This window comes from Fusarium subglutinans, assembly GCF_013396075.1.
Source record: "Fusarium subglutinans strain NRRL 66333 chromosome Unknown NRRL66333_c0000034, whole genome shotgun sequence".
In the NCBI taxonomy this organism is placed as follows: Eukaryota; Fungi; Ascomycota; class Sordariomycetes; order Hypocreales; family Nectriaceae; genus Fusarium; species Fusarium subglutinans.
In genome coordinates, this window is record NW_023502097.1 from 76224 (window position 1) to 89613 (window position 13390).

The window sequence follows — 13390 nt, forward strand, 5'->3', positions numbered from 1 at the left end:
ACAACCCCCTCGTTATCCTCTCTGTCCCGAGATGATTCTGATCTTCGTGTGCCATCTTCAGGATTTTATCGATCATAGAGTGTGGAACGCACAGTCAAGGATATCCGTCAGTCTGCTCATGTTACAGCAATCCGTCTTCCAGAGCAAGAGGTAGGCCGATGGCGAAGTATATATGTAGAGTCACGAGACACTGAAAATGGGGAGTGGGGGCAATTCGCTCCTTTGTCTTTTTGGGCTTTCTGGAAGACTTGGTGATACGGTAGGGCTCCCTTCATGCCTGGCGTGTGTTTCACAGTCGTACATATTCATCTAGAGTACTCTCTCTGTATATCTAGAATAGGTGTTGTGCTAGTCGTTTCGCCAACTGATGAGTATGGAATGCACCGGGGCTATATGCATCTTGCGTACCCTCAAAGCCACGGCTTGGACACTATAGGGTCTTTCGCTGCTATATGGGTTGTCAGTATCAACCTATTTGGTTGCTATCGCTCAGCCTTTCAAGTTACGTGATGTGATGCAGCCAGTGGTAAGAGAACGGCCAATGAAACGCTGTCCGCTTGTCTCTCGATTATATTTGCGAATCGCAGTTAGCAACAGCAAAAGAGCAAAGCCTCCACTGTGAATTTGTGCTTTTCGATGATTGCATAAGCACATCTCGAGATCTTCTTTCATCAATCGATATGGAAACCTGCATTGGGTGGGGGTGCTGATCGACCATTTGGAAACAGAATGCTGTAGGCTTGGAATAGTTTCCTGTTTGTTCAGCTTGCGCTTTTTGCCCACCGGGAATCTTGAGGCTGCGGTAGATTTCGGCATGCTGGCACTTCCAGATAGAAAGTCTTCAATAGTGCAGCTTCCACTTATAGTCGTAAACCTGGGTGCCATACGTGACGTTCAGGGGGACCGCATGTAGAACAATGGCAGTCGTTGAGGAAGAATCTCGTCTCACAACGCCTTCCCTTCCTGGGTTCGCGTGTGTGTTTAACGGCTTAAAAAGAAGAGAATTGCCAAAAGAGGGCTTTTTCTCTATACGCGGTGATTCACGCGAGGGCTCATAACCTGTTGAGGATACTGGGCAGAAGATGTGTGTGTGGATTAGGGAGCTAGCGGGCTCTCTTGTCGTACTTTTGCTTTGTAGTCGGGACATCGTTCGGGATTGAGCCGGAGCGAAGTATTTGTTGTTAATACTTTAAGTGATTCTGCAGCATAGCAAAGAGCATCGCATGGTCGAAACTCATCTGGCGTCTTCTTCTGCGGCTTTTAGACCGCCAGTCCACCAAGTCTGGACACAATGACCAGGTCATCGTCTCGAAACAGCTTGGTTCTCAGCACTTGCCCAGGGTCTGCGTGAATAGCTGGATGGAGATCCATCCTCAGAATAACATGAGTCTGGGCGAAGCTCAGCAGTATACACACCACTCAAAGGCTCTTTCAGCCATTTGCTAACATATTTATCGAGTTCGTACTTGTTCTTCTGATGTGACGTCTCCGCTCTTACTGGGCCTGAGTCGGCTTCAGAACCATCCATTCCAGGCGGCCAAACTGCATCAATAACCTGGTCCTGTTGGACACGAAGCCCGCCAGCCTGCCAAGGCCACAGGTATTCAAGAGAATCAATCCTCAAGTCAAGGGCATCTAGGGTTGACGCGCATCGATCGCTGATATATTGTGTAACAGCGAAAGTTAAAGATTGTACATTTCCATGTAGGTAAATGTAAGATCTCTCAACTCTCCAGCCATATTTAATATAATTATCTCAGCCATTAGTCGAGCACTTACTTCCTCTCTTTAAAGTGGAGAAGATGTGGGCTGACCGATTGTTGTTAGGGATTTGCCCATCGCCGTTGGAGTCCTGCTTTTTGTCGAGAACTCTTAGGGCAAGTCGATTCTTCCCACCGACCTTGACTGTGTCAACGCTGACATAGTGCAACCCTTGCTGATCAAAAAGGCTTTTGGCATCTATCGGAAGCGAGAAGTCGGAACGGGGCATCCAATTGTTGAAGGAGTGGCGCACACTGCCTGGCGGCTTACAACTCGAGCTGACCAGCTATAAGTTTTCGGTACAGTCTCGGCTAGCGCCTTTATCATATATATAAAGTAATATGCCTCATTGTGCATGCCACAAACTGAGTTTCAGCATATTGAGTTGTCAAAGACGGCCGATGCGGGCTCCGAGCTTGAGAACAAGACCCATGACTCGTCGATTGCCAACGAATCTGTGCCCCTGAGATTCTAGGAGACCTTCCATAGAACCAGGGTTATTAGTACCAATCATTAAAGTGATCTTGAGCCTGAAAGGATTTGGTTCATCCTCAATGGGATTCATGTTGATGTCTTCACAAAACGGCCTTTCTCTTTCTCGATCACAGCGCGAAGATTCGCCCTCCTTCAGACCGTTGCCGATGTCCATCAAAAGCAAAACATCCGCGTTGTTGTGCACAGCGAGGAAAACCCCATGCTGAACTTGCAAGTGCCAGTGTAAACAGAATCTTGCGGTACCGGCATTTCTCTAGGTTGTCGATGGACGGTACTGGGGGCCGACGAGGGCCTCCACACATTGGCCGCCAAAGGTCTCAAATGGCTCAAACGAAACCTTGGCCACACATAAAGTTTCAAAAATCAACGGTTGTTGACAATACCTCTTCTTACTCGCTTGCCAGCCTTTCCCATGAAGCATAAAAGTTTAATGGTACCGAAGTAGGGGAAAACAAAGTCGCTCATGGATCGGGTAGTGACAAGCTTCGTATACATATCCCGAGAACTTGTCCATGGGTACGGATACGTCTCGTTTAGCGATATGTACCAGTGCTGCGTTCCAAAACTGGGTTGCCATCAGCTGGTCTGCAGCGAATACCACCTGAAACGGCATCGTGTGCTGCTGATTAGCTCCATGTGCCATGGAGATGGAGTGTTTAACTTGTATAGGCTTCATGGAACGACTGTCTATAAAATTTACACGTTAGTTTCGATGATGGTCCGACATTAGGACTTCAGCTCCGAGAATCATTGCTTCATGACTTACCTCATTTCTTTTATATAGATCTTATGGGAGTAATATGGTCCATCTTGTTCCCCTCCCATGATCCGAGCCATGGCGAGAGGCGCCTAGCCTCGCACATCTGACTCAGTGTGAATGGAGTAATATGGTCAGGGATATCTTTGTCTTCCCAGTTCTCATTTGGTCGCCATGACAGCATCCTATGATGAGGAAATGAGTTCCATCTTGAGAACACATCCTCTATATATATAGACGGCTTGAGACACTCCATTCGGCTCGTGAAAGTCGGCAACCTGTAAGTTGTTCGAAAGCCGGCGAGGAAAGGATCAAGAAGAACACAAGGGGGATGCATTGCGTATCATTTGCATCGCCATCGCCTTGTGGGCGATCGTGTTCGGGACGTAGTTCATCTGGAACCTGTCTTCTTATGCTTTCCTTATTCAAGGTTCAAACACGTATAAAGAAGACTCAACAGGAGTTTCGTGCCTTTCTCGCTTCTACTAGCGCTTGACGCTTGTCAGCACCATGCGGTTGGGGTGATGGTGCGTGACACACTCAGAACCATTCTCGACAGGAGGCGGAGAATTCCGACAGCTACCTCAATCTTATCATGTGTTTTATGTTTGTGTTGGATTGTGGTTTTTGGTGGTATGTGGGTGAGAAGCAACGAGGTGGAATGTTGGTTGGGACTTGGTGTGTACATCTTGGGCCTGTGACCCAGAGGAGGAACTCCCATCTGAACTGGTGGAGTAAGTTCTCAACAACACCGGCCACCCGCTTTGCAAGATGGGCTTCGTCGGCGATGCAGAACTGGAAGCGTACCCGATCGATGCCTTCGAGCTTAGACCCGTATACCACAATGTGTCCATCGACGTTGCTGGCGTCTATAGTCTGGTGGTACTGTAGCTTGTGTTATAGCTGGGACGAGATCGACGTCCATAGCGTGCTTGTATACCTCTTGTTTCTGTTGATAGAGCGGGTTATCTGTCGGGAGGCTATCCACACGGGTACCTACAAAGGAATGAGGATTAATACAGTCTCTATGTGGAGAAGGTGTCGGATTACTATCCATCGAAATCATAAATTGCTGGCTGAACATGGGATTCCAATCAGGACCCTCATTAGGTGGTGCCTCACCTGCAAGACGCGGGATAGCCCAGTCACTGTCCGTGCAGGTCATAGAGATAACAGTAAACTCTTCGATCATGGGTATACGGCTAATGTCCAGGTCTCCCTGAGTGTCCTTGTATGGCTCTCCCCATCATAGAATGAGCCGCGCTTTCTCTTCGACACAAGGTAACTTATCTGAGACTATGTGAGCTTATTGCTATCACTGTTGACACCGTGAATGGCGTCTCTTTCCACTGGGATATTGGCTCGACACTGAGTATCTAGCACGCAACACCCAGCCATCTCCCCTACAAGGCCCACTTGGACGCAATCGCATTATAAGAGAATGAAAAGAGTTCACTTACATTTATATCTTCACTTAGTAAGGGTGCTACGAAGAAGGAGAGATACTAGGTGTATATACATATTCTGTCTTGCCCAGTTTAGTTGATGTTCATTAATAGTAATATCAATCTCATACCTTGCGATACGAACGCTCCGTATGAGCGGAGAGAGCAAATAACTTCAGGCATCCGCCATGGTCACTGAGAGCTGTGTTTCCATGGCCAGATTCTTGAAGATGCCTGAAAGTTTGAGCTCTGCGTTCAGCTCAATTTGCTTTGTGAGCTCTTCCTCTGCGCACCGCCAGAAGTCGAAGTAACATTTCTAACGCTCCTCAGCAAGCGCTAGGTTCTTCTTGAGGTCTTCGTTCTTAAGGGCAAGCTCCCCGTTGTTTTCGATCAGAGTATCATTCTGGTCATTTGCTCTTCAAGATCCTGCGAGAAGATAGTCTTGTTGTGAATAGATATATATGATAAGAAAGAACATCGGTGTAGGTGTTGCTGGTGTTGGATAATGATGAAGGACTAAAGTTGAAGGATGGTAGGAAGGGCAGCTTTTATAGCCAGCCAGACACATGTTTGGTTTTCCACGATCTTCTGAGGCATTCCCAGTTTCCCAGAGTTTTCTGTGTGATTTCCATCTGTGAGCCTCGATTTGTGAAGGTCAAGCATGTTGTAATACCCCAAAGTGCTTGATTGTGGTACAACAGCATACGTGTCCAGCTTTGGCGAATGCCGCTTGGCAATTGATGTCATAGCAAAGACGCAATAAGCTGGCCTTTATTTGGTGGTGTTGCGCAATCATCTACTGTATCAGGCACGAGGCGGTCTATTGCTTGATGTTTCTCAAAGCAAGTTGCACTCCAATCAAACTCCTCCTCGCAGTGTTTTCTCCCTGCTCTGGATTTGCGACAAGCTTGAGTATGAATCACAACTTTTGCTCAAGGTTGACTGGGTGCTGATGTCTGCTGGTTAGCAAATATGCAGTGGTGTCCTTGAAACGAGTTATGCTGATTGTCAACGCAAACCAACCAACTCTAGCTTGCGCAATTACCACCTCCCGTATGATGCAAGGTGGCAGATTATCTTTATGCTTGGATTGGCTCCAGCGTATAAGAAATTAAGACCCTAAAAATACTTAGTTTAAGACCCTCTAAATCTAGATGATATTATATGAAGTTTACCTAAGTTAACCTCAGGCTTTTTGTCATCTAGATAGAGGTCCTAAGTTTTATTGTATCCCCTTGGTTAGTTGATATATAACATAGGTACTGGAATGGCTGTATACATGATACGATTTGTCATGTGACCTCTTCTGTGTGAGATACCATTTGAACCCGCTTCAACTTGTCAAGCAGCTTGACTTGCATTTGTTCCATCACGTTTCATGCAAACTTGCTGTCGGTTTTCAATCCCATCATGTACTTATTAGCACTTATTTTTGGCCTGATTGGCATCACAAAGGCTTCTAGTGACTATTTTGAGCCGTTTCCCACTTGCGCCGATTGTCTACCCGCGAGTGTTCATGATGCGCCTGGGATTGGATTCAGTCTATCGTTAACTTCCGGGTACGCTGTCCTTTACTTCTGATCTCACCAGTGATAATGAAGCCAATTGATCAATTCCTAGGACCGCTGCTGTGCACTTCTATAATGGCACGGTTAAAAACATCGCGGCTATTCCTGCAACCCCGGAATATGCAGAACTTATGAAGCGTCTAGTCAATTCTCCTCCGCCTCCACCACTATCCAGATGGGAGAAGTTGCGACGATCTGTGAACAAAAAGATCGCAAGGCCAGCTACGCCCGATGTTGGCATTATCGCCACCATGCTTGTCTCGCTACGCGACGTGACTTCTATCGCAGTCGCGAGTCCGTTGGATAGAGTCGCTGTGTCGCACTCCCGAATTCAAGGATTGGCAGAACCCGACCTCTGGGACGCGCTCGAATATGCGCGTATTCGACCGTGGGTGGCCGCTGGTCTGCCCCGTCCCAAAGTTGTACTTCCTTTGCCCGCTGCTGGCGGATACCCAAGCCAGCTTCTCGAGTCATATGCTGTTTTCGCAGGCCATGGGAAGGGTTTGTGTAAACACTACAAGAACTTCTGGCAATGTGCGGAGGAGCAGGACAATGTTCCCCTGGAGACAACCCTAGTCGTGGGGATCACTCTTACCGATTTACGTGGAGACATTATCAGGACCTGGTCTGCATTTACGGATCTCCAGCCCAGGCACGGTGACCGGGCGTTTGTAGACCTTGAACTAGGTCTCGTTGCCTCAGAGGACAACCCCGATTTCTGGGCTCGCGTGACCGAAAGGTTGCAGGCTTTCTGTGGCACAGTTCCTGAGGGATTCCGCCTCGACACAGTCTTGCTGACAGGAGAGAACGCAACACATCCAGCTTTTCTTCAAGCCTTACGAAGTGCGCTCGTAGGTAACGGGTACCTGAAGAGAGAAAGCGATGGTGGGGAGGGAATATCATTCGTTTATAAGGGGGGAGCAGTAATTGATCCTGTCTTTGCTAGTGCTAGAGGAGCAGCTCAGTATGCAAGATGGAGGCAGGAGGCGCCAATCGGATGTGAAGAACAGGACAGGTGCGAGGAAGAGAGGAGGAGACAAGAACGGCATGTTGAGTTGAGGTAACCAACAGTAACATGTTGTTGTTTACCAAGAATCTGAGCAATTTTGATATCCTTGCGGAGCTAGGTAGGGACAAGGCCAAAATATCTCAATTCTTGGAAGAGCTCTTGAGCTCGCACTCTGTACCACAAATCATTCTGCCGGGAAACTTCAAGCCTCATCCCAGATACGATGCAAAGAAGCTGCCCGATCTCGACACTACGGAGCCGGTGCAGTTCAGGCAATCCTGAATCTTCAATTCTGATGCCGATATGTCCAGTCTGCTAGCCAGTCTTGCTAAAGGGACTGTCTTCGCAAAGAGCTATTCGCCACCGGGAACCAATGCAAGACCTACTACATGCAAATGTTGCACCAAGGCAAAGACAAGGATGGAGAGTAGCGACTCTAATGCGGCTGTGCAGAACGGAAGAAGGACGATTGCAGCGCTGGCACATATCGCTAGCAGCCTATAGCTGGCAATGCAAGAACATGTGTGATGCTGGTGAGTGCGAGCGATAATCGGGTACGGGACACTTCAAATGCACTAGCTGCGCCAAGGAAGAGTCAAAGTGCGAAGGTGGAGTGTATGATGACTTTGACAAATATTTTGACAACTGTCATCCGGACATGTGTTCGGAGAGGCGCGATCTTACATGTAAGTGTTAGAAGGCATTCGAGTCGACATAATAATGGTTGAGCTAGTAAGAAGTGGGGACTACTTCTATATGAACAGGCAGTCTTCGACATTTTGGATTGATATCTCTTTGCTTTGGTTCTAAGACAACAGGAGTATTTACTTGCGAAACGGCCTGCTCAGCCAATTCTAAGAATGCCTGTTATCACGCTTCACCCCTGTATACATGTCACCATATAATCTCAAGTCTCTTCGATCAGAGGAAGCAACCGTCTCAAATCCTCATCCTCAGAGATTTGGAGAATAGTAACTCTTTGCGAGCTATATCCAAATGCAACATTGAATTCCGAATCTGTCGCTGATATGGCAGTCCGAATACCTCGAAAATCGCGCGGCAGCTCGATCAAATCGTTTTCCTTCCACTTTATACGGTCTTTTCTAAGTCTGAACGTTGGTGTGAGGTATTGGCTTGAGACGGTTGGGATAACTCCATAATTAGTGCGTATCCCAGAGTTATCTGGTGAAAAGGCATCGATCTTCCAGCCGTTTTCAGAAAGTTTAATGTCAGCAAGTATCTCCCCAGTCGCCCAATTCCAGATTCGAATGTCGTTATTAATCTGGCCAGCCAAAAGCGTTCCCGAGGAAGACAGTATTAAATTGGAACCTGAGTTAGTTCGCCACTGCTTGGTACATGTCATTGCCTCGAGGTTCCATATTTGAATCTCAGATGGAAGTCCAAGAGCAAGGGTAGAAGAATCGTCGGTGATTGCCATCGAAACCACGGTTATCTCGTGTCCGTCAAACGATATCTCATGAAAAAGCGAGCCTGTGTCACAGTCGAAACCCCTTATCCCTTTTCCGTGATTTACGAACAACAGGCATCCACTCGGAGAGAATGAAAAGTCATAAACCCAGGTCTCGTTCCAGGTATGTTCGAGATCAAATGTGCCATTAGTCCGCTTCCAGACCTGAACGCAAGGACCCTCCCTATCCAGGTGATTTTGCATACCTACTGCTATACGTTGAGAGTCTGGTGAGAAATGCACCCTGGTCCTTTCGTCACGCTGGCTGACCTGCCACACGCAGTTGCCATCTCGCGCACCCCATACTGCCGCTTCATCCCATCCATCCGTTGCTATAAACGAAGAATCGGGGGAAAACTCGAAAGACCGTATACTGGAAATTTGGTCCTTAGTGCGTATCTCGTGGAGCAATTCGCCCGTCTCAGCATCCCATGCTCTCAACTCGTGAATGCCATATGACGCTATTATTGTTGATGCATCATGCGATAGAACGAGTGACGTCGTTTCTTTAGAGTCCTCTAGAGGCTCTTTGAGAAGACTTGGCCAGTCCCATAACTGTGTTTCACCGCCACCCCGTCGCACAGAAGCAAAGGTCTGCCCATTGGGAGAAAATAAAAGATGGTATATATCCCCCTCATGGCATCTCATCATTGTCACACAGTTTTCTGCTTTCAAGTCCCACACTTCTAAGTTGCTGTGCGGCCCATCTTCTCGCTCACTTGTGAAAAGGAGAAAGTTCATGTCGGGTGAGAATGAAATACCGGGAAATGAGAGGCGACGACCGACGTTCAGTTTTGCTGAACACTTTCCACTCCGTATATCCCATACCAATATTGATTCGTTGGCATACACTGTCGCCACGAGGCCTGAGTCTGGCGAAAAGACGAAGTCCATCATGCTACTACCATTCTCCTCCTCCAAATCCCATAAACACTGGCCTGTTGGGATATCCCAGATCTTTATTACTGAATTTCGTGCTGAAGGTGTAGCCAATACTTTCCCATCTGGCGAAAAGTCACTGGGGTTGTCAATGGCATCGTTTGAAAGCGCTATGTGAAAGGACTTTGCTTCCTCACCGAGTTCAGGAAACCAAACATGCGCATCGACATAGTCCGAAATAAGCAGAGCGGTGAATTGATTCATTGAGAACTTCAACTGACACCTGTAGGTCTCGGGAGAGTTGGTGTCAATTTTCACGCCCCATGGGCATTTGAGATCTCTCACGCAATCACCCGTTGCCACATTCCAGGCTTTCACTTGCCCCTTGATTGAGCATACCCATAGTAGTGCAGAATCTTGTGAAAAGGCTAAATCACCGAGACGTCTGTCTTGTGGTAGCTCTAGAATATGTGCTATTGTATCCGAGAATAAGCTTATCTTGTGCTCGGAGGTGGTCACTGCTAGGTATTCTCCATTGGGAGAAAGAGCCATCAAAGAGTTTTGATCTGTCTCCAACTCCTCGATAAATTCACCTGTGTCACATCTCCAAGCTCTGACATATTCTCTGTTGGAGACAGAGTATAATATTTCAGAGTTAGGTGAGAACACAGTAGAGCGTCTGTCTCCAGGGTGCCACAATGTGGGCGCAGAATTCTCGAACGAACGCAGTCGCGGATCCCAGTCGGTTCTTCTGCCTGTCACACGTCTCAAACATGTCGGTATTTCAGCGGCGAAGGTCTTTCGAACGATGCTATTTGTAGGCGCAAACACTAAAACAGAGTGATATAGCTGTAAGGGTGCTAAGTTGATTACTTCGGTATCTGTGTCAACGAATCTGATTGCATCGTCGAGGAAATCGATCAACTTCAGTTCAACAGCAGACTAACAAATGGATTTTAGCGATCTGAAAGTTCTCAGCATATACTCTTTCTTACCTTTCTTTCCAGGACGGATTTAAGACTCCTGATCAATCCGGTGATCATATAGACCCCACCGAGGAGGATCATGACTTCAATCCAGTGAAGCAGATGCTTCTCCAAAAAGTTGAGTATGGCAGCGGCATCTCCAGAAGCAATTCCTGCAACCCGCTGGTGTGCTATCCAGTAAATGCATGCGTATTGAACCTCTGGGGGCAGACGTTCGTCGATGACCTCGGGCCTTAGTGTCGAACGCCACTGGCCTGGGATCCCCAGACGACAGACATCGGTTTTGAGACTCTCCATCGCTTGGAAACAGTCTCCGACTAGCTCTCTTGAAGACTTTTTCTCATCGATCCGAAAGGGATTGCATTCAATATCTGGGTCCATCATATAGTCCCGAAAGGATGAATGAAGCATTCGAATGGGTTCACTTGAAGAGGGAGGGATGCTCAGAACTGAATGGAGAAAGTCTAACCTGACATCGATCGTTTTCTGGTCAATCCTCACGAGTCTCGAAAGTGCGGATGATGATAAAGGGGTAGCGAGGTTAATTATGGTACCGACAATTCGCTTGACTTCGTGAATGATCGTCTCCTTGCGTTTGGAACAATGCGAACCAAGCAGCTGACCGAGGACTGGCCCGTAGGTAAGTTCCATCCGAGACGAAGTATCTTCAGCCGAAGATTCCAGGAATCTCTGTAGCTGCTCATCAGGGCTGCCATGCCTGCGGTCTGCTATGAAACGGCATACTGTTGCGGCGAAGATAAAGAGAGGTGCTGCCCGTTCTGTGAGGAGCTTGATGCAGGCATCTCCAGGCCAGTCGACGGGCAATTTACGTCCCTCGGCAATTGAAGAATTCCATCTCCTTTTGATCAGATTTGCTTCGTGTTGCAAGAATGTTGATATGTCCTGTTCTATTACTTGAGCGGATATCTCGTGAAGGGCCAGGTCTTGATAGGCTCCCTGCACGTCGTTGAAACCTAGACGAACCGCAAGATCAGGGCGGCTCGTTACAAATATTCTGCTCCATGGTTTCTTTATTTCTCCTGTGCGAGAAAAGAGGTTAATTATGAGATGAATATCAGCATCAGATTCGCATTCATCCAGTGCGTCGACGACAATAGTGATAGGCGTTTTATCCTGGGTCTCGATTGAACTTTGAGAGAGGGGCTCTAGAATGAGTCTTTCGAATTGAGCTCTGACGCCCTTGCTCGCGATAGTTGGGTCATGTAGGGCCGCTTTATAGATATAAGATTCGAGAGCCGGTCGGTTCGCTGCAAGTTGACGTGCAATAGTTGGGACGAATTTTGATATTTTATCTTCCTTCAGTCCGCCACGTTTGAAGAAGAAGGACGCGCCTAACCTCCTAGCCTTGGATAGGGAGCGGGCAATTGTGCGTGAGATGGTGGATTTTCCAGTGCCCGCCATGCCGTACAGCCAGAACACCGTTTTGGACTGATCAGTTGCGTCTTCAGCCCAATCCATGATCGTCCGCAGAATATCCTCACGGGTGTTCTCCAAACAGGTGGTGTTATGCTCCTCGGCATGTGAGTCCCAAACTGCATCACTAACATATGGCAATTGATCGATTGCAGCCCTTCGCTGGCTAGCCTCTGTTCTATCATCGATGTCAAGGATGATGCCTCTGCGTAGTAATCAGTGGTCAGCATTGTATGCAGGGCACAAGCGAGAGGCTGTATATACTTACGTCGTGTCAACCTGAAGAACTTCCAATAGGGACTTTGTCGTATTTTCGATGTTTCGAATAGCGGCTTCAGCCTTGTCCTTCCGCAGCGGCCATTTGGGGCTTGAACAATTGGCATTGTCGGACAGCAGATCCTCAAGCTCGCGCAACTTCACCTTGCTGCTTCCCATAACCTGGGCAAGCTTCTGAGAAGCTTCCAGTCTGCTGCCATTCTTTTTTCCAGTGAGTAGATTGTGGATTTTCCCAGACTCGTAATGCAAGGTGATAGTTGCCTGCAGAAGCCGAGCGCGGCTGTCGTTGAAGTTTTTGACGTCCTGGGCGTATTTGGAGCACCACGAGATGACTTTGAGAGACAAGTCTACCACAGCAATGACGTTTGCAACGATGCCTAGGCCTTCCAGTCCAGACATGGCTGCCATACGATATCGTAAGGTTGTTGGAATGCGGGGAATGGAGATCAGGCTGCGGATAAGGGACGAGAGTGTTCGTTCAATCTGATTGGGATACTCGGCCCCCCGCGCCTCTCACCTGCGTTGGATTCCATTGGTAGGTCATTGATGCGAGGACCTTGTCCTCAGGGAGCAAGAAGATACCGTACCTTGATATAGTGTGTCAAAATACCTAAACTTAGTAAAGAGTCCCCTAAGCTTAGGCTAGATCTACCTAAGCATTTTCATGGCTTAGGGTCAAGGTCCTGAGTCTTCTTTCTTGCCTAGCCCGTTAATGCAGTCAGTGGTGAAGCGCGTGCTAGTACCTGGAGTGCAAGAGATAAGTTTGAACGACTAAGTTTGCAAAAAGTCACAGTCACTTGGCAATGTTTGCTCCCATAAGAGAAAGCAAGCGTCACCCGGGGACTCATTTTTAGTGCCTGCTTCCTCAAGAAAAGCTTAGGACTCCGAATCCTAAATTACCCTAAACTACCTTAGGTACTCCGGACCTTACCTAGCATAAAGGTAAGACTTATGTAGGCTTATTGTACTTCTCTTATTTCCAACATCCATCATTTATCGAGGTGTGCAGTTTTCTTGCTCCCAGACACTCATCCGCAATCCGCGTCAGAGCCCTACCTTCAGCTACAGAATAGATTAAACACAGCGGAACTGTGCCGCATCAAACACTAAACATCGGAGACAACAACGGCAACTAAAAACGCCCTGGACCAAAATCCGCCTCGAGCTTTTCCCTAAAAAGCAAGATGCATCCCATAGCGCGCCACGAAGTCGACGGAGCTGCGTTGTGAATGGTTGCATATTTGCGGCTGAGGGACCCTTGCACATACCAGATAGAGGGGTAGAAAGAAAAGAAGATGCACAACCAGATACA

General features: G+C 47.7%; 3 protein-coding genes across 3 annotated transcripts; 1 reads left to right on the forward strand and 2 right to left on the reverse strand.

Annotated features, from left to right (window-relative positions):
* Positions 1 to 2149: 2149 nt before the first annotated feature.
* Positions 2150 to 2751, reverse strand: FSUBG_3923 (speckle-type POZ; the record flags this gene model as incomplete). The annotated part of the gene is made up of 2 exons (XM_036681856.1): positions 2150 to 2458; positions 2650 to 2751. 2 exons carry the CDS (start codon positions 2749 to 2751, stop codon positions 2150 to 2152), a joined length of 411 nt encoding a protein of 136 aa, XP_036540481.1.
* Positions 2752 to 5868: 3117 nt separating this feature from the next.
* FSUBG_3924 (chitinase) lies at positions 5869 to 7317 on the forward strand (the record flags this gene model as incomplete). Its single annotated transcript, XM_036681857.1, has 3 exons — positions 5869 to 6017; positions 6079 to 6881; positions 7154 to 7317. The coding sequence occupies 3 exons, from the start codon at positions 5869 to 5871 to the stop codon at positions 7315 to 7317; spliced, it is 1116 nt and encodes a 371-aa protein (XP_036540482.1).
* Positions 7318 to 7942: 625 nt separating this feature from the next.
* On the reverse strand, positions 7943 to 12477 carry FSUBG_3925 (heterokaryon incompatibility protein het-E-1; the record flags this gene model as incomplete). The annotated part of the gene is made up of 3 exons (XM_036681858.1): positions 7943 to 10324; positions 10378 to 12007; positions 12071 to 12477. The coding sequence occupies 3 exons, from the start codon at positions 12475 to 12477 to the stop codon at positions 7943 to 7945; spliced, it is 4419 nt and encodes a 1472-aa protein (XP_036540483.1).
* Between the last annotated feature and the right edge of the window lie 913 nt (positions 12478 to 13390).